This window comes from Oryctolagus cuniculus, chromosome 4 (assembly GCF_051225735.1).
Source record: "Oryctolagus cuniculus isolate XC-2025 breed Fujian yellow rabbit chromosome 4, ASM5122573v1, whole genome shotgun sequence".
Taxonomy (NCBI): domain Eukaryota; kingdom Metazoa; phylum Chordata; class Mammalia; order Lagomorpha; family Leporidae; genus Oryctolagus; species Oryctolagus cuniculus.
In genome coordinates, this window is record NC_142870.1 from 82348520 (window position 1) to 82371372 (window position 22853).

The 22853-nt window shown below is 56.5% G+C and overlaps 1 protein-coding gene across 2 annotated transcripts in view; it reads right to left on the reverse strand.

Annotated features, from left to right (window-relative positions):
• Positions 1-3491: 3491 nt before the first annotated feature.
• The window catches only part of MUC4 (mucin 4, cell surface associated), a 55370-nt gene continuing 36008 nt past the window's right edge, over positions 3492-22853 (reverse strand). For both annotated transcript variants that reach the window (XM_089331901.1, XM_089331900.1), the window contains exons 7-25: positions 22492-22622; positions 20251-20339; positions 18585-18764; positions 18316-18444; positions 17520-17639; positions 16979-17187; positions 16401-16491; positions 15821-15988; positions 15342-15443; positions 14771-15004; positions 12615-12752; positions 11140-11321; positions 9990-10149; positions 9016-9195; positions 8528-8601; positions 7466-7530; positions 7142-7377; positions 4804-4966; positions 3492-4004 (exon numbers count right to left, since the gene is read on the reverse strand). In XM_089331901.1, coding sequence (XP_089188027.1) covers positions 3809-4004; positions 4804-4966; positions 7142-7377; positions 7466-7530; positions 8528-8601; positions 9016-9195; positions 9990-10149; positions 11140-11321; positions 12615-12752; positions 14771-15004; positions 15342-15443; positions 15821-15988; positions 16401-16491; positions 16979-17187; positions 17520-17639; positions 18316-18444; positions 18585-18764; positions 20251-20339; positions 22492-22622 — 2847 coding nt within the window. In that variant the 3' untranslated portion in view covers positions 3492-3808. The remainder of the gene's footprint in view (positions 4005-4803; positions 4967-7141; positions 7378-7465; positions 7531-8527; positions 8602-9015; positions 9196-9989; positions 10150-11139; positions 11322-12614; positions 12753-14770; positions 15005-15341; positions 15444-15820; positions 15989-16400; positions 16492-16978; positions 17188-17519; positions 17640-18315; positions 18445-18584; positions 18765-20250; positions 20340-22491; positions 22623-22853) is intronic.

Here is a 22853-nt window from a genome sequence, read left to right on the forward strand (position 1 = left end):
TCGGTCCAGGTCTGGCCATTGCAGCCATTTGGGGAGTGAATCAGCAAATGGAAGACTCTTGCGCTCTCTCTCTCTCGCTCTCTTTCTCTCTGCCTCTACCTCTCTGTAACTCTGCCTTTTAAATAAATAAATAAATCTTTTTAAAAAAGAAAAGAAAAAAGAAAGGCAGAGTTACAGAGTCATATATATATGGAGAGAGAGAGAGGGGTCTTCCATCCCCTGGTTCACTCCCCAAATAGCTGCAATGGCCAGAGCTGTGCTGATCTGAAGCCAGGAGCCAAGAGCTTCTTCTGGGTCTCCCATTCCTGTGCAGGGGCTCAAGGACTTGGGCCATCTTGTACTGCTCTCCCAGGCCATAGCAAAGAGCTGGATTGGAAGTGAAGCAGCAGCCGGCACCATGGCTCACTTGGTTAATCCTCAGCCTGCGGCACCAGCATCCCATAAGGGCACCAGGTTCTAGTCCTGGTTGCTCCTCTTCTAGTCCAGCTCTCTGCTGTGGCCTGGGAAGGCAGTGGAGGATGGCCCAAGTGCTTGGGTCCCTGCACCCATGTGGGAGACCAGGAGGAAGCACCTAGCTCTTGGCTTCAGATCGGTGTAGCTCTGGCTATAGCGACCATTTTGGGGGTGAACCAATGGAAGGAAGACCTTTTTGTCTCTCTCTCTCTCTCTCTCTCTCTCTCTCTCTCTCACTGTCTAACTCTATCTGTCAAATAAATAAAAATTTTAAAAAAAGAAAGTGGAGCAGCTGGGACTTGAACCAGCGCCCATATGGGATGCTGGCACTGCAGGCCACGGCTTATCCCACAATGTATTTTATTTTATTTTATTTGAAAGGAAGAGTTACACAGAGAGAGGAAGAGAGGTAGAGAGAGAGAGAGAGAGGTCTTCCATCCCCTGGTTCACTCCCCAAATGGCTGCAATGGCCTGAGCTGTGCCGATCCGAAGCCAGGAGCCAGGAGCTTCTTCCACATCTCCCACTAGGGTGCAAGGGCCCAAGGACTTGGGCCATCCTCTACTGCTTTCCCAGGTCATAGCAGAGAGCTGGATTGGAAGTGGAGCAGCCGGGACTAGAACCAGCACCCATATGGTATGCGGGCACTGCAGGCTTTACCCACTATGCCACAGTGCCGGCCCCAGTTTACCCACTATGTGACAGCACCAACCCCTTCTGCCTTTAAAATAAATAAATAAATCTTTAAGATGGAGGGAGAGAGGGAGAGAAGGGAGAGAGAGGAGGGATGGAGAAGTTGAGCAGCCAGGACAAAAAACTGGTGCCCATATGGGATGTTGGCGTCCCAGGCAGAAGCTCTACCCACTAGGCCACAATGCCAGCCCGGAAAATGTCCCCTTTTACCGCCTATAAAACCCTAGGAAATCAACCTTCAAAAAGCTCCCTCCTTTAGGGTCCCTTTCAGTGCCACTGGGAGTTTTTTCTTCACTTTTGCTTCCCTGAGGGATTCTTCTCTGTGCTGTTGAGTTTGTTCCTCATTCATTTTGTTCTTTTTTTTTTAATAAACCACTCTGCCTTACACATCCTTCCTTGTCTGGCTCCTCATTTTTCATGACCAAGAGACATGAAGCCCATGGACAAAAAAGAATTGACAGAGCCGTAGGTTCCTGCAACAATTGGGCCGCGGATGGACAACGGACATAAGTTGAGTGAATCAGATTCTCTCTTCAAGGACTTGGGATTTAAGAGGCGACTCAGTTTCTGTAGAGTTGAACTTGATGTGGTCTGGATAGAGGAGTTGTGGACCCAGTGTTGTTGGAGTTTTTACTCTAGGTAGGTGCTTAGAAAGAAGGATGACATGGAAGTTGATCAGGTTTCTGGGAACAAATGGAGACAGAGTAGGGTTGAGGGACTTTGGGGTCCGGGAAAGAACAGAAAAAATTAAATGAGAGTACTTCAAAAGAGGTCCTGGAAAATGGAATTAAAAGATAAATTTAGGGGCCAGCACTGTAGCGTAGCCTGTGAAGCCACCGTCTTTAGTGCTGGTATCCTATAGATGGCACCGGTTCAAGTCCCAGCTGCTCCACTCTGATCCGGCTCTCTGCTATGGCCTGGGAAAGCAGTGGAGGATGGCCCAGGTCCTTGGGCCCCTGCACCCACATGGGATACCAGGAAAAAGTTCCTGGCTCCTGTCTTTGGCCTGGCCCAGTCCTGGCCATTGTGGCCATCTGGGAGAGTGAACCAGCTCATGGAAGACCCCTCTCCCTCTGTCTCTTTCTCTCTAACTCTGCCTTTCAAGTAAATACATCTTTTTTTTTTTTTTTTTAAAGATAAGTAGAGGCAAAAACTTTTGAAATTAACACGGGTAAGAGATCATCAAAGGTCATGGAAGATAAATATTATAAAAAACACACACAGATTCCTCCATGTGGGGGACTCTCTGCTTTCCTTTTCAGAGAGCTAAGCTTTGGCTTTGTTGAAGTGGGAGAAGAATGTGACACACAGGTGGAAGTGATATGGGGGTCACAAAGGAGGGGGTTAGATAGGAATAAGTGAGCCAGGATATTTCCTCACAACTTGTGTCTCTGCAACCCTGAACTGTATCTCCACCCCTTGCGTGCCAATCCACTATGCCCACTTTCCCATGATGCACCTGCATCTCATCCGGGACTGGGAAGGAGATGCCATAATAGCCACGTGGAAGTTAAAACCCACACGGAGGCACCATGAAACTCCCAGAAAATCTCACATACACTGAATCCCGCCTAAACTCCACCCCGTTTGTATATTCAGTTGGGGACAGGCCCATATGCCATAAAGGGAAACACTGTATGCGGGAGTGGCCTGTTTAATGGCATCTCACCCTGGCTGTTGGTCCTTGCTTCCCCCGCCCCCCTGCATTGCCGTCATAGGCATCGCTGGCCCTCTTACAGCCTTTGTGTTTCCTTGTGGGGTTGCCACACGCACGTGTGAATGCATTCTCTCTCTCAAAAGGCTTATTTATGTATTTGAATGGCAGAGTGATGGGGGAGCTCAGAGAGAGAGAACTCGTCCGTGTGCTGGTTCACTCCCACAAATGGCCACAGAGGTCCAGGCTGGGCCAGGATCAAACCAAGAGTCTGAAACTCCATCTGGGTCTCCCATATGAGTAGCAGGGGCCCAAGTAACTGAGCTGTCATCCGTTGCTTTCCCAGGCACATTAACAGGGAGCTGGATGAGAAGTGGAGCCAGCGGGACTTGAATCGGAGTTTATATGGGATTCCTGTGTCACAATGCTGCGCCCCTCCTCCAATAAGCCCTGCTCTTATTATTGCACTGCTTGGTATTATCTCACGTGGGAGCAAGCATTGGGAATAAAATCCAGGATACATGTTCCCACAGCGGTTGCAAGGACTCCTGCCCGGTTGCAGTCGCTGAGGTTTCTCAGGATGCGGCAACCGAGCCTGTAGGACTGGATCCAGCCGCCCGGCTCTTCCACACACACCGGCGGCTGGGAATGGGTAACCTTCATTTCATGATTTGGAGACGCAAAAACTCAGACTTTATCTAAATAGACTTTAATCAGAAGTAAACCAGAGAGTTTTGTGTGCAAAGTCGTATTGGTTAACTTAAAGCCACCAGCCCACTACCGGGCTTGCGCGTGCACAGGCGCAAGCCCGGGTGCTCTTTGCGGGGATGTCTGCGTGAGAACACGTCCGTTTCAGTGCGCCTGCGCGCTGGTGGCTCTGGACGAGGTAGTCTCGTCTTTTTTCCCTTTCTTCATTCTGCTCCGAGGATCCCGATGGACCTTCAGTCATTTCCCCTTTTCCAGTGTCCCCAAAACAATGGCTCCGTGCGGCGAGCCCGCGGGGCGAGGCCTCAGCCCACCAAGCCCAGAGGGTAGGAGGACTTGACCCTGCCGCAGGCGCAGAGGCGCAGGAGCACAAACGTGGCGATCGCCAGCAGCAGGAGCGCGCCTAGGGCCCCGAAGAGGATCCCCAAGAAGGCCCCGACTTTGACGCCCAGGTGCTCGCAGCGCTCGCCCCAGGGCGAGTAGATGGAGAAGGGCACACAGCTGGGGACAGAGAGAGAGAGAGGGCGCGCGGTCAGCGGCGGCGAGGCGGGTGTTCCACCTCCCATGCCCTCCTGGTCTGCCGGGGCCAGAGGAGCTTCTCCAGGGCCGGCCGCGCCCACGCGCTGGGGAGAAGGCAAGTCCACAGGGACCCGGACTGCGCGGGCCACAGGCGGATGGGCGTGGCCCCGGCCCCGCCCCGGCTCCACAAGCCCCTCCTTAGCCAGGGTCTGGAAGCGCAGTGGGGGCGAGGTGGATCCAGGGCGCTCAGGTGGCAGAGTCTGGGCTGGTGCTGGGACTCTGTCCACACAGGGGCCCCTGGGACTATTCACAGACGCAAGGGGCATGAGGCGCCCGCGTAGGGGGCCTCTCCTTGCTGCGTTCTCTCACGGGGCGGGGGCGGGGAGGTTGGGGGGACGGGCAGTGCTGGCCCTGGACACAAGACTGTAGGTTCCTTCTCCCCTCAGAGACGGCAGAAGCAAAACCGGGTGGAAGAGTTTGATTTGGAAACCATGGCCTGCTGCAAAGCTTACCGGGAGCCCTGGAAGGGTCCCAGTCACCTGCAAGCTGCAGTGGGCACCACACCCCCTCGGGGCCCATCAGCTTCAGAGGTAACCCAGCAGGCATGGGCTTTCCTCTTCTATGATCCCTTTGCCTCTGGCCCCAGCTCTCTCTAATTACAAAGGAGGCCTCCTGATTGTCACTGGCCACCAGTTACCATCGCACTCCCGGATCCCTGTTGAGGGTCCTGCCTGGCTTGGATTCCCCAGCCCTGTCTTGCACTTCCTCCCCCCGGCCCTACCTGCAGCGGGGCCCGTCGGGCAGGTGCTGGCACTGGCCTCCGTGGTCACAGTAGCCCTCGGTGCACGGGGACGTGCAGGTGAAGCCGCTCTGGGGGCCGTAGACCAGGTGGTAGCCCTCGTAGCCATTGCATTTGAGGTATGTCTCCAGCGTGCTCACATTCACTGTCAGGGAGGACCCAGATGAACATGGAGTGTCATGGGTTAAGTTAACACCTTTTCAATCGAGACTTCCACAGCAGGCATTGATCTGAGAGCTCATTGGAAAAGTGCATCAACACGTGTCCATGGATACACAGATCCGCGGGGTTGACGACAACAGTAATGTTTAATGGGAGTTAAGTCAGTTACTGCACATCCCTGCCCAGGCCGTGTCAGTTTTGATGGGATGGAAAATGCATTGGTGATGAGCAGGTTTTGAAGTTGGTCAGATCTGAGTTGAAATTCAAACTCTCCTACTAACGCGTATGGGCCAGGGGAACTATCTTACTGCTTTGAGCCTCAGTTTATTGTATTTTGCAGAGGAAATTAATAATAACACTAACCTTGCTGTGAGGTTTAAATGAGGTAGTATAAGACATGACACACAGCAGGCACTCAATACACAGTACCTATTACATCATTATATTTTTAAATGCATCATCAGGCACTAAATGCAAGCACATTGGTATAAAATATCTAATGGGACTCCACACACATTTAGGAAGTAATATGTTCACAATTGTTCGGTGGGGGGGTTGGCCGCACTAGGTCTGATTCAGTCCCTTAATGAACATCCATGTGAGTGGCGATCCTCACACGTGAGTTCAGAGGATGTGTACAGTGCTGTCGCTGGGGAGGGGCTACAGGTTATTTTTCTTCTTTTTGTTAACTGGTGTCTCCCGAGTTTCTGTGATAGTGTTGATGCGTAATGAAGAATTGTGGACTTTCCTAAACAAACTGCATCCGCAGGGCTGCCTCCCCCTTCTCCCAACGCGACTCCCAGCATACAGCAGCTCTGAGGGCCCGCGCCTTGTCCCAGCAGGGAGGACACTTAACCTGGATTCTAGAAGCCCATGTTAAAACAGCAATAGTTTGGTGCTTGGAATGGTCACTGTTCTATTCACTCTCCCATTCCAGAAAACAGGGTGGCCCCTTGGTTTCTCTCCCTCGTTCCTGTTCGGGAAGAACCAGGGGCTGCGAGAGCTAAAAGGGGCCTCAGAAGCTCCATGTCAGTTTCCAGATGGGGTGCGGAGGCCCTGCCTGGGAAGAAGACCGCCTCTGGGTCGTGCCTGCAGGCAGGGCGACATTTGCGCCCCTGGCCAGTCTCCAGTTTAACACCTCCAGCTGGAGGGCCAAGGCGATGGGGTTGTCTTTGGGTGGCGTAAGTGCTATAGTCTTTTAAGCAAACTGCTAGCCATTTTCAAAAGGAAAGAAAACCCTTAGAGCAGGAGTCGGGAGAGGCCCTGCGGGAGTAACTAAATGCTCTGTGAAGCCGTCCGCCTGCACATGCCTCAGCAGCATGTGGTGCTCCTGCCCGGAATCTACAGACGGGAGGGTTAAATGTCTAAAACTTATCTGGGAGCCGGCGCCGTGGCTCAATAGGCTAATCCTCCACCTTGCGGCGCCGGCACACCGGGTTCTAGTCCCGGTTGGGGCGCCGGATTCTGTCCCGGTTGCCCCTCTTCCAGGCCAGCTCTCTGCTATGGCCAGGGAGTGCAGTGGAGGATGGCCCAGGTGCTTGGGCCCTGCACCCCATGGGAGACCAGGAAAAGCACCTGGCTCCTGGCTCCTGCCAGGATCAGCGCGGTGCGCCGGCTGCAGCGGCGGCCATTGGAGGGTGAACCAGCGGCAAAAAGGAAGACCTTTCTCTCTCTGTCTCTCTCACTGTCCACTCTGCCTGTCAAAAAAAAAAAAAAAAAAAAAAAAAAAAAAATAAAACTTATCTGGGTGGGCTGGGGTGGGGTGCACGTTTGGCACAGCGGTCAAGTTGCTGCTTGGAACAGTCGCATCCCAGGTGCAAGTCCTGCCTCAGCTACTTCCAATCTAGCTTCCTGCTGGTGTGAACCCTGGGAGGTAGCAGGTGTTATCTTGGGCCCCTGCCACCTATGTAAGAGACTCTGATGGTGGGGTCACCTGGCCCAGTCCTGTTGTTGCAGACATTCTGGGGAGTGAACCATCAGGTAGGGAATCTGTTTCTCTTTCAAATAAAAAGGAAAATGAGCAATGTGGAAAAAACTTTTTTTCTTTTGAAAATGGCAAAATGAAGCCACCAAACCACACCTTCCCACTGTGGCCTGTGTGGGCTGCAGGCCTGTGGCAGGCCCCTCCCCTCCCCCTCCTCCAGGTGGAGGGACTCACGCGCTGCGAGATCATGCACGTCCACCCTTGAGATGGGGTAGAAGAGCACGTTGTTCCTGGGCCCCTCGCTCCTCTTCCACCTCCTCCTCTGAGCCTGCAGGAAGAAGGCCTGCACCACTGCCTCCTGAAGCCGGTTGTTGAGGAAGTCGATGACAGGGCCCTGAGGCCGGTACTGGAAATGCGAGGTGACCTTCCAGCGCTGAATGAGGCTTCCCGAGCCGGGGGCCGGAGAGGCGCTGTGTTCGAGAGGACAGTGAGGGGCAAAGGGTGTGTGGGGAGAAGACGCTGGTGGGGGTGGGGCAGGCAGGGGGCAGTCCCGCTTACATCGGTTCCACTAGGCTGTTCCAGAGAAAGGCACGCACGTCCAGGGTCCCCAGCCTGTAGGCCACCTGCAGTGGAGGACGAGCGGATGGGAAGGTGGTGAGTGGTGAGGCCCGATCCACTTCGATGTCTGTGTCTGCCTTTGAGACTTGGGCCCCGGGACCCCCAGAACATTCTCACCCATCTCTGCATCCCCACACCCCAGTCCAGCTCAGAAACGGATGCTGGTATTTGCCTAATATTTGTTGGTGAGTCAAGGCTTCTACATTCTTCCCCCACTCCTCTGCCTGGCGTGACAGCCCCTGCCTGGCCTCCCCTCCCTGCAGGTTTCCCGGACATCAGTGGTTTAGGCGGACTGAGGGGACGGTCAGCTTTGGAGCCGATGGGAACCATGTGCTCTCAAAGAACGAGCCAGGATTTGAACTGTACCCCAGAGCTCCTGGTCTGATGTGGTAGACAGATGTCGGGCGAGGTTACCATATAGTGTGTGGTGTGCCACAGCAATAGCAGTGAGAATGGCAGTGATAATAGTTTTTGAATGCATATCGTAATTCAGGCACCATGCTTGGTGCTTCACAGAACATCATCATTTGAACCTTGATAAGCACTGGAACTATGATTATTCCTATTTTTACCAATGAGCCACTAAATAATTTGTCAAACACATGTGTTCTAGCAAGTGGTAGAGCAGGGACATGAATCCTCAACCACACAATAACTGGTAACTTTGCCTGTGACTGAGGGATGGACAGGATGTGGGCATCAGGGAGAGGGAGCCCCCAGTGTCCTCTGGGAAGTCAGGGAAAGCTCGTGTTGCTTCCCCCACATACTACCCAAGGAGTGCAGGTCTGGAGGGGTGCTCAGCGGGAGCAGCTGGGGTGGCTTGGCACCCTCGACTCTGTGGTCTCTGTCCCCAGCTTTCCTGACTTTTTAACCCCCAGGCCCTCCCCGCTCCGGGGCCAAAAGGCCATAGGCTCCTCCGGTGATTGCATCTCGATGAGGGACAGACAGGTGCTGGTCCAGCCCTCATTTGAACCTGCCGGGAGCTGGGCCCGCAGCACTGACCGAGGCGTTGACCTCTGCTACGGAGGCATTTTCATCTTCGATGAGCAAGAGCTGGATGGTTCTTAAGGGAAGCTCTGGAGATGGGAGAAGCAAATTCGTCATCAGTCAGGGTTTACCTGGACTTACCCAAGAAGTCCATTGGACCAGCCCATGCACCTGCTGCATTCCACAGTGACAGAGGCCGCTGGAGAAATTGGCAGTGCCTGGGTCCCCTGGGCCTCACCCCTGTGCCCGTCCTGTGATGGCCAGAGTTTCCATGATTCTCATCCCGCCGAGCCATGCCGTCCCTGCTTCAGCCTTTGTTCAGCAGACTGCTCAGGCCCATGGCTCATGCTGGGATGGCCGCCCCCAGGGTGTCCCCCAGCTCATCACCACCCAAGAGAACGGGGGGGTTCTGCCCTGTGGATTTGAAGGAACTTAGTCCTGGACCCCAAAGGTGACAGCAGTGTGGAGGTGGGCGTGGGGATGGCAGGGCCACCTGGCTGTACCTTGATGGGTGGTTGGAGTGAAGCTATTCCCAGCCAGGAAGCAGCGGGCGTCAGTGAAGGCTGGGGGGCAGGTGCAGGAGGGCTGGCAGCTCAGCGTCGGGGCAATGTAGCAGTGGCCCTGGTTGTGGCAGTAATTCACAGGGCAGGAGTGGTTCTGACAGAGGTCGGAGTTCTCCAGGGCTGCAGAGGGAGCCGTGAGGTCAGCCGCAGCATGGTGGTACCGCAGTGGGGAGGAGCCCCCGGCCTGGGCAAACTTGCTCTCGGGACAGGCTTGGGTCCCTTCCCCTCGTGCCTACCCAGTTTCTGTGCTGCTTGTGGGCCACTCTGAACCCCAAACTACCCTCTCCCCCTTTCCAGGCATGTTGCTGCCGGGCAGCCCTGTCCATCTGCCGGGGAGCTGCCCGTCCCCCTCTGCAGGAGGGACGTGTGTGCCAGGATGGCCCCTGAAGGCCTCCCTCCCTGCCACCTCCTGTCTGCCTTTATAAGGCAGGGGTTCTGCCCACTCTGGCCTGCTCCTGACTTTGTGTGATGCGTGGGGGCCGTGTGGGGAGCCGCCCTGTGACCATGGCTGCAGTGGTCTGAGGTGGAGAGGCAGCAGCTGGGAGAGGACTGGAAGGGGAACGGAGGCACCTCTGCTGCTGCGTCCGCATGAGCTCCCCCTAATGTTCCTAGGTGCAGAGACCCTGGAGACCCCCAAGCAGCCCCAGGGGCCCCGCTTGCCACTGGGTCCCCAGCCTTCTCCCAGCCATCGTCAGCCTCCTGCCCTGGGTTTTTCCCATCGATGCTGCCGGGCTACTCTGCCCCGGCCCCTCCCCTATGCCTTTGCAGCCTTTCTTCCACCCACCACCGCCTGCCCAAGCCCTCCTTTCCACCCCCATCTGTCTAAAGACTTGCAGGAAGAGCGAGAGAACGGCTTGCCTTGGCTCTCCTGGGCCCCAGCGCCTGGTCCTGTCTTGGGCATGTTCCTGGCTCACCTGCACAGTGCCGCCCGTCTCCGGTCATGTCTATGGGGCAGGCCTCGCAGCCTCGCTCAGGAACGCAGCTCACGCCAGGGAAGCACTCCTCCTCACAGGGGTCCTTGGAGCGCTCACAGAAGCGGCCAAAGGTGTCCCCATCACACTTGCAGTCAGCCACCTGGAACGAGTGGCCGATCACTGGGCGGCTGGGAGGCAGGTGAGCCATTAAGGGCTGCGCGATGCTTCTGTTCTGACGTCAGTGGACCTTGTGTCTTTGTCTTAGTTCTGCCAACATCTGCTCAGCGCCACCCTGACCAGGACCCTGTCTAAAGCCACCCCACCCTCCCTGGGCCATTTATCCTGACCCCTGCCTGGCCCTGCACCAGGGCTCAGCTTCTTCCCTCGCATGCTGTATCTGCTTGCCCCAAATCCTTTCCCGAGTAAGACAGGAAGGGAAGGGAGGGTGGGGGAAAAAGCACACGGGGACAAGATTCAGGATGAGACCAAGTGTCTTGGCCAGAAACCTAAATGCACAAGGAGTTCCTCTGAACTGAGAAAGAGATGCTTCCTCAGCAGGAGACAGACAGCAGCGTAGAAAGCAAAGGGGTCTGAGGATATCAGGATAGAGGGACCCGTGCCTCTCTTCCCAACACTGCGGTGATGAGGCCCCAGCGAGAACCGGCCGCGTGCAGCTCTGGCCGACAGCCCCGGGAGCGGCCGCTCGGGCGGCGGCCTGCATCTGAGCTCGGCCCAGGAGCAGCCGAGCGGCTCCAGGGGCTGATGGCAGAGCCGTGATGGGAACTTGTGCAGACTCACGCCCAGGAACTGCACAGACTTCTTCCCCCACCTTGTGCCCATTCGCTGGGTTCACCCCACTGGAGGGAACGGGAGCCGCTGGAGCTGTGGGAAAGGCTGAGATAGATGTTTCCTGCCAGCCTGGCAGAATGGGAGGTGGGACATAAAAGTTCAGTTGAATTTTAAGCAATCAAAAATGTTCTATCTCCTGCCATGGGATTTCATGGCTTGAGAATGGTGCCTGCTCCATCCACCTCCCAACACGTGGCTTACTCAGGAGAGGCAGAACCTGGTATCCCTTCCATTTTCTACTTCCTCCCCTCAGCGCGCAATCTCCCCTGCCCCTCCCCCACCACACCCACCCTAGTCTCACCTGGAGGGAGGAATTGCCCACCCAGCTGGTCTGGTTGTACAGACACTGGCTCTCTGCACTGCATGCACAGAGCACGGTCTGGGGCTGGAAGGCAGACGAGAGGCCCGTCTTGGTGCTTCTCACTAGGATCTCCAGAGTGAACGGTTCCAGTGACTTCGGGGTCCACAGCAATGTGCCGTTCTCTGCCCAGGGAGGATGGGATCACTGAGAGCTGGGACCCTGGGATTTCCTGGCACCTGACACTTCCACCCCACCAACCTCACCAGGCCTGTCCTTGGAACAAGGCTGCTGTCCTGGGTGCTGCAAGCTGGAGGCAGGTGCAGCTGTCCCCAGTTGCCTGACTGTGGGGAGCAACTCCACAGGGGGAAGGAGATTCCCCCCAAGAGACCCCAGAGGGTGACCCAGCCAGGGCCTGCACCAGAATGGGATGCCCTGGGTGACAGAGAATGAGGGCCAAGACCTGCTGACACTGCCCCAGGCTGCCCTGCTGGCCCTACTGCTTTACCTCACTGCCTCCCACTCATCGCCCCGATTTCTCACCTCCCTCCGCTCACTCCCTGGGCCTCTGATTACCCCTTCAGACACCAGACGTCAGTGAAACACCACAGGGCACCTTCTGATGAAAGCTGTCTTACACTTTTCAAGAAAACAGGAATGTCTCCTTAGGACAGCAGGTGCCGGGAGCTGACAGCAGGGGACAGACACGAGTGACTTACAGACCAGCGCTGTCCAGGAGAGGAGCACAGTGGGAAAGAAAAGTATCCTGACACCACTGTCATACACTAGGGAGGCCGCTGCGTGCGACAGCAGCGAGGCAGGCCCTTCTTACACACGGGCAAAGAACAGGAAGCAGAGAGGGGTCAGAGCTCAGAAGGTCCCCGAGGGCTTTGGTTTAGCAGAGCTGGCCTCGAAGAAGAGCTGCATCCCTGTGCTTGGACTCTTCCGCCCAGGTCAAGGAGACAGGCCAGGGCCTCCAACACCCTTACGGAGAGGGAAGGGGGAAGCATTGCTGATTCCAGCACAGAAAATCAGCCAGGGAGAGACAGCCAGGGAAGCGTGGTTAGCAAGAAGACTAAGGACGGTGCCAAATGAAGGCATCTATATTTCTTTAATCCTTGTTCCACATTGTATCTTTCTGTTAATAGATACGAAAATATTATAAATCACCATTGTTAAATTATACTTGATCACTCTAATAATTTGGCGACTGCATAACACTGATGAAAGCTGACTGCATAGTGTGAGGTCGAGATTAAATGATCTTTGAATCACTTGTGCTGACCCAGTCCTCTGCAGGCCCACCCCTCCGGTTCACTGGGGACACCTATCTGAATTCCCGATGTCATTTTTAGAACTGCTGCTCCTTGATAGTCAAGTGAAAAAGTGACAGGAACTCGTGCAGGGTACAGAGACGCAAAATTCCCCAAAGCCTGACTCTCCCCCCCCCCCCCCGCCCCGCTGGCACAGGTTCTGACCGAAGAGCTTGATGTCAGTGCAGTTGTTTCTGAGCGTGAACACAACATTCTCCGAGTCGCTGGTGTACGGAATCCACACGGTCTTCCCCTTATAGGCGCAAATCACATGCTCGCCCTTGATGGAGGGCGGGAACTGATCTGAAACGCAAAGAGGGGACTCGGGGTCTGAGGCTGGACACTGCTGCCTTCCCAGCCTCTCCTCTCCCTTCCTCAGCTACGACGTGTGTGAGGCATTCCCAGGACCGAGACCACCTCTGGAAACAAGAAGTACCCTGTGCACCTGCCCACAGACCCACGCAGAGCAGGCTGGGGCTGTACCGCTCACCCGGCCAAATCCTCAGCCTCTCTTTTTCTACTTCCTCTTCAGACAGGGCCCTGTTCTAGTCTTTTCTGAACAGGAGTACTATGCAGGCATGGCATGAACTGAAGCAGAGAACAGGACTGTTCAGACCAGCACAGAGCTCTGCCTTCGGGAAAGGACTGAAGGCCACGAGGCTCATATCCAAATGGACACTGCGTTTGTCTGGAAGGAGACAGGGACTAGAATCTCTGCTCTGGTCTCTAATTCTGGGAGCCCTGCTATTTCCATTTCATTGTTTCTTCATTCATTCATTCATCCAATCAGGCATTTGACAAGTACTTATTGAGCATCTAATAAGTGGCTGGCACCATTCTAAGACAAAGTAATAAACAAACACTAAAAACGGTATGTATGAAAATGACGACATATCTTAGTTATAAATGCTACAGAGAAGAAGTAAAGCTGGCAAGGTGAGTGGGAAGTGGGTGAACGTGAAGTTTTACATAGGGCAGTCACGGGAGAGCTCACTGAGGCAGCTGAGACAGCTTGTGCGATACCCACATCCCACATCAGAGCAGAGTGCCTGGGTTCAATGCTGGCTCCACTAATGACCCAGCCTCCCGCTAACGTGCACCCCGGGAGGCAGCAGGCCATGGCTCGGGTACTTGGATTCCTGCCACCCACGAAAGACACTCAGTTTGAGTTGCTGCTGACTCCCAGCTTCAGCCTGGTTCAGCCCTGACTACTGGAAGCATTTACAGAAGAAACCAGCAGACAGAAGACCTTTCTCTCTATTTCTGTCTCTGTCTTTCCTTCTCTGTGTCTCTCTGCCTTTCAAATAAAAAATAAAATAAGCTTGTAGCTATTTTAAAAGAAAAAGAGAGGTGCTAGCACTACAGCCTACGGCACCAGCATTCCATATGAGTACTGGTTCATGTCCCAGCTGCTCCACTTCTGATCCAGCTCCCTGCTAATGCGCCTGGGAAAGCAGTAGAAGATGGTCCAAGTTCTTGGGCCCCTACACTCATGTGGGAGACCCAGAGGAGGCTCCTGGCTCCTGGCTTCAAATAGGCCCAGCCCAGGCCATTGTGGCCATCTGGGAAGTGAGCCAGCAGATGTAAGATAGCTCTCTCTCTCTCTCTCTCTCTCTTAAATAAATAAATCTAAAAAAAAAAAGGGGGGGGTGGCTCTGTTGCACAGTGGGTTAATCCTCTGCCTGCAGTGCCCACATCCCATATGGGCACTGGTTCTAATCCCGGCTACTCCACTTCTGATCCAGTTCTCTGCTATGGCCTGGGAAAGCAGTAGAAGATGGCCCAAGGCCCCTGCACCCACATGGGAGACATGGAGGAAGCTCCTGGCTCCTGGTTTCAGATCAGCTCAGCAGCTCCGGCTGTTGTGGCCATTTGGGGAGTGAACCAGCAGATGGAAGACCTTTCTCTCTATCTCTCTCACTGTCTATAACTCTACCTCTCAAATAAATAAGTAAAATCTTTAAAAACACTTAAAAAAAAAAGGAAAGGAAAAGAGAGGCCTCACAGAGAGGTGACATTGGAATAAAGGCTCTGAGGAGGTGAGGGGGCTGTGGCTGATGGGGGAAGGGCATTCCATGCAAGCGAACAGCTCCTGCAAAGTGTGGGAGTTGACAGTGAGCCTGCAGCATGTTTGGAAAATGCTAAGAAGCCAGTGAGGCTGCAGGAGGGAGCAGGGTGGAGTGAGCTGGGGAGTCACTGGGGGGTTGGGAGCATGGGCGGTCACATGAGTAAAAGCTAATAAAAACGCTTCGCTGGTAGGTGTGTCCCGCTCCCTGGCTCTCCCCACTGCTGGGAAGGCCTCACCGGGCCTCGGCACTCACTCTGGGTGGCGTTCATCTGCCGGTACGTTCTAAACAGTGTCCTGGTGTGGATGCCTGCACCGGCGTCTCGCATGGCCAGGGCGTCATAGATGCATTGTCTGTCTCCACTGCACCCAGAGACCAGAGCCGGGTCCCCGGAGCTGTTGTCCAGCAGTTGGAAGAAGAAGACAGGGGTGAAGGTGGGAGGCAGCTGGTCGTCCCTCTGGCCAAGGAGGCCTGTCCCGTTGAGCTTCCCTGTAACACCCGGGTGCAAAGGCAGAGGGCTGAGGTTGCTGCCGGTTGCTGCTGTGTCTCCCCAACCTCATCCTCACTTTCTGTGTTCAGGGCTAGGGAGGGCAGTCGAGGGACAGAATGGCTTCCAGCATCGGAGCCTGCAAATCTCTGCCCTTGGAGGAAGGGCCACCTGCTTCCCAGGCCTCTTCCAGGTGGGAGGGGGTGGAGGGGACAAAGTGGGTGGGGGTAGGGGTGGGCACCAGCACCCTCAGGCCTCCCCCTGGCCTTTGGCCCCAACCTGACAGAGGAGGGGACACTGCACCTGGCTCCCACGCCCCGCCCTGCGGCCCAGACTCACAGGTCATCCCATAGTGGAAAAGCTGCTCCTCGGAGCTCCCGCGGGCCACGGAAGTGCCATTGGGCATCCGGAAGTCATCATCGGGATTGTTGTTCCAGAGCCCTGAGGGCACAGGAGGAGGCTGCATGCTCTGGGAGTGGCCCCCCCTCCCCAGGAGGGTGCGAGGGGCCTGGGCAGCCTGTGCCAGGTACCTCTGTTTGGGGTTCAGGCCTCGGGGAGGAGAAGAGGGGCCACACCGCACACCGCAGCTCTGGGGAGGGAGGAGGAGAAAGGAAGGAGGAAATGGAGGCAGACAGGAGGGATTTGCAGAAAGGAAGGGAAAATGGGGTGGGGCGCCTGCCCCAGAGCCCATGCTTGCTGCGGCCCAGGCGGGAGGTCGGGGGGAGAGGACAGGAAGTGAACCTCAGAGGTGGCCACTCCATGCAGGCAGGGGGAGCCCTGCAGAGGTATCCGTGTGGGTCTGCACCCCTGCCACTCACCCAGGAGGCCCTCCGTGCGGCCCTGGTACTCCTCTGGGAGGCTGGAGGAGGCGTGGAGGAGGTGGGAGACAGCCATCACCGAGATGGCCACCGTGCCATCAAAGCTGGCTGAGACCTGAGAGCCATTGCGGGTCAGCAGCACCCCGGTGGTGTTGAAAATCTCCTGGCCTGCAGGATGGCAGACAGGTGAGGAAGCAGCCAGCACGGGGACCCTGTGGCCACCAGACCAGGTGGCGGCTGGACCCCCGAGGCAGAGAGGAGACCCCAGGACGGCCTTGGGATGTCATAGTGGGGCTATCCTAGTGGCCCCAAACTACATACAAGGGTCACCCCAGGGCCCGGACCACTCCTTCTTCCTGGGGCCTGGAGCTGGGTGTTAGCAAAGGAGAGGACCCCAGCACTGCACGGATGGTGGTGTTCCTCGGGCAGCCCAGCTGCTGACGGCACAGCCAGGGTGGCCTGCTCCGCCCAACGCTGCTGCCTCCATGCCCTCACACTCTGCCCCCAGGGTGCTGGGCAGCCCGCTGCGCTCCCGCCCGGGGATACAGGAGAGGCCGGCTGGCCACTCTCCCCAGCCTACCTTCTGCATCTTCAAGGTCGGTTTCAAATGTCACAGTCTGGTTATTGTGCAGCACACGGATTGTGTCATTGGGCTCCAGGAACCATTGAACCTGGAAGGGAATAGGAGTCCTGAGCTGGACTGACAGGGGGAGCAGAGAGCTAGGAAGGAGGCTCCAAGAGAAGTGCTCAGGCCTGGACCTGAGCCCCGGAGGCAGAGGAAGGTGATGAGAGGGTGGCAGTGAGATTGTGCCCGCTGACACCTGTGGAGGGCCCTGCATGGCAGTCTGGGTGCTAGACACATCTCTTGGATGATCTCATTCAAATCTCACGACAGCCACTCGAGCGAGGTATTGTCCCCATTTTATCAGAAGAAAACCGAGGCACTGGAAGCTAAGCAGCTCCTTCAAAGTGAGCTTCAGGTAAGTGGAGGAGCCAGGGCCAGGTCTTCCTCTGGGGCTGCTCTCTTGGCTGGCCCGTGTCCTCCCACCCGCCTGCTTCCCTTTCTTTGCCCTCATCCCCTTCCCGGGTCTCAGGCTGCAGCTGGAGGCCCCTGTCAGGGTGGGGGGATGCAGGGACATGTGGGCACCTCTCCCTCACCGTGATGGGGGCCAGGCTGCTGGACTCATACTGAGCTGCAAAGGCAATGAAGTTGGTGGCCTGGGCGGAGCCGGTCTGGGCAGTGCGGCCTTGCAGCAGGAAGGAGGAGTTCCCGTCCCAGGCCCGGACCAGCAGGAAGTCCCCCAGACCATTGAAGGTGAAATTGGCGCCATCCAAGGTGGTGATGTGGGGGTCCCCAAACATCCAACCTGGGAAAACAGGGGGTACCACATTAGCAAGCCGGGGGTCAGGCCTGAGCTCGCCCACGCTCCCCAGGAACAGCATCTGCCTGGGGAGGGGGCATGGAGGAGGGCACGCCTCCTCCAGGACTTCTTGCCCTCGGGGGCCCCTCTCCCCTTCCGCCAATGCTATGTGCAAAGTCACACATACCCACACCAGCCCCACGCGGAATTGTCGCCCGCATCCCCTGTGGCTACAGCTCTGCCCCAGGAGGCCGGGCCTCTCCTGATTCAGGCTCCTTGACCCCAAGGTCAAGAGGCAAGCACTGCCCCAGATGCTGCAGCTGGGCCTCGACCCTCACCCGGCCTGGAGGGCCTGTATCCGGCACAGCTGACGGGCGGCCGCCTCCACTTGTACAGCGAGCAGAAGGAGGGCTTGTCGTTCCAGTGGCAGCACCAGTTCTGCGCCTCCAGTTCCTGCTCTGTGGGGAAGAGCAGCATGTTGGGGGCCACAGGGACGGGGCGGGGGGGGACCAGCCACAGGGGGCGGGGTTAGGCACGGCGGTGTTGGGAGCGGGAAGCAGAGGAGCGTGGCTGTGGCACCTGCCCGAAACTGTCCCAATCCCACCCTGCACAGTGAATGGCCAACTGGAGGCCCCCGTGGCCTGCAGGTGAGTCGGGGCCATTGTGCAGTGGGGCACACAGTGGGAGGGCCTGACTGATGGTCAGGGACCACGGAGACTGCGAGGGGACGGGGGAGGCTGGAAGGACACAGAGACTGCCCCCAACCCTGCACCCCAGGGGCTCCTGAGCGCCCTTCCTTGGAGGGTCTGGAGGGAGCTGCCCCACAGTCTTGCCTCACACAGTCTGCCAGTGTGGGACCAGAGGGATGGGTTAGACCCGGGCCTCGCTCTTTTCCCAGGAAGACGTCCCCATCCTGGACTGGGGCCACAGGGCCAAGGGGGAGGGGGCAGACGCCCCTCAGCATCAGTCCCTAGCAGTCAGCAGGCAGGGATGCTGGGCGTTTCATAACTTTAAGATCGGGGTGGATAGAACTCGGGCAAGGGGGACAAGAGGCATTTCTGGTGCTCCACAGCTGGGCCGGGCAGAGCCGTGGGCTCGCGAGCAGGTGGAGTAGCTCTCCATGGGCGCACTTACCAAAGTGCCAAGGACTGTCCACTCCCCAGCCTTCGCGAAGCTCTCCCCAGGGCCCGTAGCTGCAGCACACGCCTCCTTGCCAGGAGGAGAAGCGGCACAGCTTCCGGCCGCCGCCATGGCCCCACCAGCCTGCAACAAGGGCAGACACATGAGGTCCAGGCTGGGGGATGCCTGGGGTGGGGCAGAGGAGTGTTTCTGGGGAGAGGCTGCTGGGGGTCAGCCATGAGCAGAGGGTAGGTGGGTAGGCTGTGGGGACAGGAAGGTGTCACCTGAGCCCACAGGCCGGAATCGTAAGTCCCATCGTCCCTGCTGCCAGGTGCAAGGGCAGGAGATCTGGTTCCAGTTCCAGCTGGGCCACTGAGGCTGGCTCTGCAGCCACTGCTGGCACTTGAGATAGTAGTTGGGTATCGCCTCCCTGTGGAGCCTGTAGATCTGCAGCCCCCGGAGGCCTGCAGGAGCAAGGGAAGGGGGTCAGCCCCAGAGCCCGGGGCCTCAGGCCTGCTCTAGCTCTAGTGTTAGCCACAGCTCCTAAACACACACCCTCGGGCCACTCCCCACCTCTCTGGACAGCTCAGAGATGGGGGGGTTCAGCTGAGACTGGCAATGGTTCCTCCCCAAAGCCCCTTTGATGCAAGCCCTTGAGCCTTCAAATCCTGGATCTTAGGATAAAACCCTGGGGCAAGTGCTGGGCAGTGAGGGCTCGCCTGCACACAGCTCCGAGCCAACCCTGGCCCACCCCGCTGTCGCTGTGGGCTCCAACACCTTCCAGTCCCCCCAAATCACATCCTCACACAGCTCGTGCCTCAGTCAGGGATACCATCCCCCTGCTGGTCACACGATCAGACACTGGGCCTTGAACCTTCACCCTCCCTCCCTCCCAGTGCACAGAGGTGGGTGCAGGGGCTTGCTCCAATGCCATGAGGCCAAGGAAACCGCCCCTGTGCCCAGACTGGAAGGAGAAACCCCACCGGGGGTTCAATGTGAGACTTTAACCCCGGGAAGCTACACGCTGCCCACCCCAGCCGAACGGTAGCAAGGGGATTCCACAGCCAGAGAGGACACAATACAGCACAGGAGATTTTAACCCTGTATCCACGCAGGTGAAGAAATGATCGACATAACCACAATTTGTTAAGATTTTCAGAAGAATAATCATCGTTTATGATAATCTGCTCATGTATCTTCTCCGCCTGGTGTCAGAAGAAACACATCAGATACTCCGCCCCAACACAGGCACGCACACACACACACGTGCACGTACATGCATGCACGCACAACACTATCGCAGTGCACCTCTGGCTCACAGATGCATCTCGTGAGACGGCCCTGATGTGACGGGCAGCCCTCTCCGTAAGCTGGCACGGGGCCTTGACTTAGCTCATGTTTCCAGTTACCAAAAACTGTTGCCACAAAACAAACAGGACCTCAAAAATGCTTCACAGTTGACACGGCTGATGTCTATGCCCAAACGTCCTTTCTTCTCTCACCCTCTGGGAACTGTCGGGGCCTCCAGGCATCACGTTGAGCCGTGGACCAGCCACCACAGTCTGGCTTTTTACCCAATTACAAGCTGTTTGAGAGCCAGTAGCAGTTGGCTTTCTCTTGTTTCTCATTTTCCTGGCTGCTAGCATGGTCTTGTCCCAACTGCCCGTTCATAACCCCGCCTCCCACAGCACCCTGGTCTCACTTCCAGGACAGGTGTCTCTGCTGAGGGAGGAAACACAGCCCCCACTGAGACCATCCTGTGTCTGAGGGATGGAGGGTACTGTCTGCTCCCGGGAGTACTGGGTCCTAAGCACCCCTGTAGGAGGCCCCACCGTGCAAGCTGTGGGCAGTCTTTGGGGTGGAGGAGAGGGTAGCAAGCTGTCCTCAGGACCACCGTGGTGGGCGGAGTGGAGAGAGCACCTCCACAGTGTCATCAGGCAGCCCTCTTACCTAGTTTGGAATTCAGCCATCGGTCCGGACGATACCTCTCCCACACTGGCCGGGAAATCAGCGGGCTGTTGGCAAAATACCCGTCTGCACTGCAGGCAAAGGAAAAGCTGTCAGGCGTCGGCGTGCACGACCCGCCCGAGCGCAAACTCTGAGCTGAAAGGCCGATCGTTCGCTGAGCTGCTTGGTCAGCCCGTCCGCACTCATGCGTCCAGCTCCTCGGCAGCCAGCTGCTGGCCGGCCAACTGCTGGCCGGCCAACTGCACGGTCAGCCGCTCAGCCTGAGCGGGAGCAGGGAGGAGGCGCACGGGCAGTGGGCTGAGGCCATCGGCCATCTGATTCCTGCCTGCAAGGAACTGGCAGACCCACGTGGCCAGGAGGGAGGGGCACGAAAACAGCAGAGTTCCTTTCTGCTTGTTTCCCCGCACCCAGAAACTGGAGAAGCATAGGCGAGGGGACAGCATACTGGGAGAGGGGGAGTGGTCTCTGCAGTTAGCCAGCCACGGGCTCACCTGTGGAGTCTAGCACTTAACTAACTAGCTTGGTGACCACAGGCAAGTAAGTTACTTAAGCTCTCTTCTTAGTGCCCACATCTGAGTCAAAGGGGTCACAGCTGGGGCAGACATCTGCACAGTGGTTAAGACACCACGTGGGGTACCTGCATCCCATACTGGAGTGCCTGAGTTTGAATCTCCACTTAGCTTCCCGCTAATGTGCACCATGGCGGGTACTTGGGTTCCTAACACCCACGTGGGAGACCCGGATGGAGTTCTGGGTTCCTGGCTTTGACCTGTTGCAGCCTTAGCTGTTGTGGGTTCTTGGAGAGTGAACCAGTGGATGAACAATATCTCTCTCTCTCTCTGTATTTGCCTTTCAAATAAATATTTTCTTTTTTTTTCTTTTTTTCTTTTTTTGACAGGCAGAGTGGACAGTGAGAGAGAGAGACAGAGAGAAAGATCTTCTTTGTCATTGGTTCACCTTCCAATGGCCGCTGTGGCCGGCACACCGCGCTGATCCGAAGGCAGGAGCCAGGTGCTTATCCTGGTCTCCCATGGGGTGCAGGGGCCAAGCACTTGGGCCATCCTCCACTGTACTCCCTGACCACAGCAGAGAGCTGGCCTGGAAGAGGGGCAACTGGGACAGAATCCGGCGCGCCAACTGGGACTAGAACCCGGTGTGCTGGCGCCACAAGGCGGAGGATTAGCCTATTGAGCCGCGACGCCGGCTAAAATATTTTCTTAAAAGGGATTACAGTAGCTTCTGCTTCACAGTGTTGTAAGAATTAAGTGCGGTAACGTTTGTTAATCGCTCAGCACTGCCTGAGGACCTGAAACAATGGTGCGGAGACCTCCACCTCCACTGCCGCCATCCTCAGTGGCATGTCCAGGAGGACAGCAGGGAGCGGCCACCTGCAGCATGGCTCCACAGAGTGCTGGCTCCTGGCCTTCTCTCCTGTCTGACACAGGCTGGATGACACATAACATGGGCAAGGCCTCCCGTGGCTGTGTCAGGATGGTGTGCAGTTCCTGGCTGGTAGGGTAATTCTACTCCTTTCTTCTTCATGGCACATCAAGAAGCCAATGAAAGCAGTGTAATACAGGGACAACCTGCACACACCCCAGTGTAGGCAGAGACGATCTGTAGCAATTACCTGCCACAAATGACATGTGACCGTCACACCCCAGCACATCTGGTGAACTGTTATATCAGACACTAGGCCACCTCACACACAAGAACCCCCATTCAACCATCCACAGCCCCTGTTGCATGCTCTAGGTAGGTGAAGAATTCCCAGGAAGGCAGACTCCAGCCTCCCTGAGCATTGGTTCAAATCCCTGCTTTGCCACTTCCTAGCCTGTGACCTGTTTGCATCTCAGCCCTCTTATCTGCAGAGTGGGCATAGTACAAGGTGTCTACTGTTACCACCATTCGTTATCACTCTGACACTTGAGAAGTCGAGAGGGGCCAGCCAGTGTCAGTGGGAATCAGGGAAGTCAAAGCTCTAGAAACGATTACACTGCACCAGGATTGGGATAGGAAAGAAGAGAGTGGAAGAACAGGTGGAGACTTTATAATTGGAAACAGCGTGGTGGGAGGCTCCATGAGAACTGGAGTCAGCCTGAATCAGAAGCATCAGCAAGGAGGAGCCTCGTCTCGTCCAGGGCACAGAGGTGTTGGTGCAGCAAACCCCGTTCTGCACCCTCCCTGTAACCTGCTCAGGGCTGCCAGCTGCTCCCGTCCTACCTGGAGAAGCCCATGAGGACCGAGTTGCCTGGGCGCTGGGCTACATCCCACTGCATCCCATTGCTCTGGTAAAGAAACAGTGCGTAGGACGTGCTCCCGTCGGTGGAGAGGATGGCCTGGTAGGTGCAGGTCTGGCAGATGGTGGGAGGCAAACATAGGGATGCCTGTGAGAGACGTGGGGTCTCCTCCCTGTTGTCCCCCACTCCTGCCCCAATACACACATCACATGTTCCTGGTCCACCTGGCTTCAAATGCTGGCAAACTTAGGGCAGCTTTCTGATTGGGATTCAAGTACTGAACCTTGGTGGATCGGCCACCTCTGTGACTTTTTATCCAGGAGGGGAGATAAAGGGCTGTGGGTT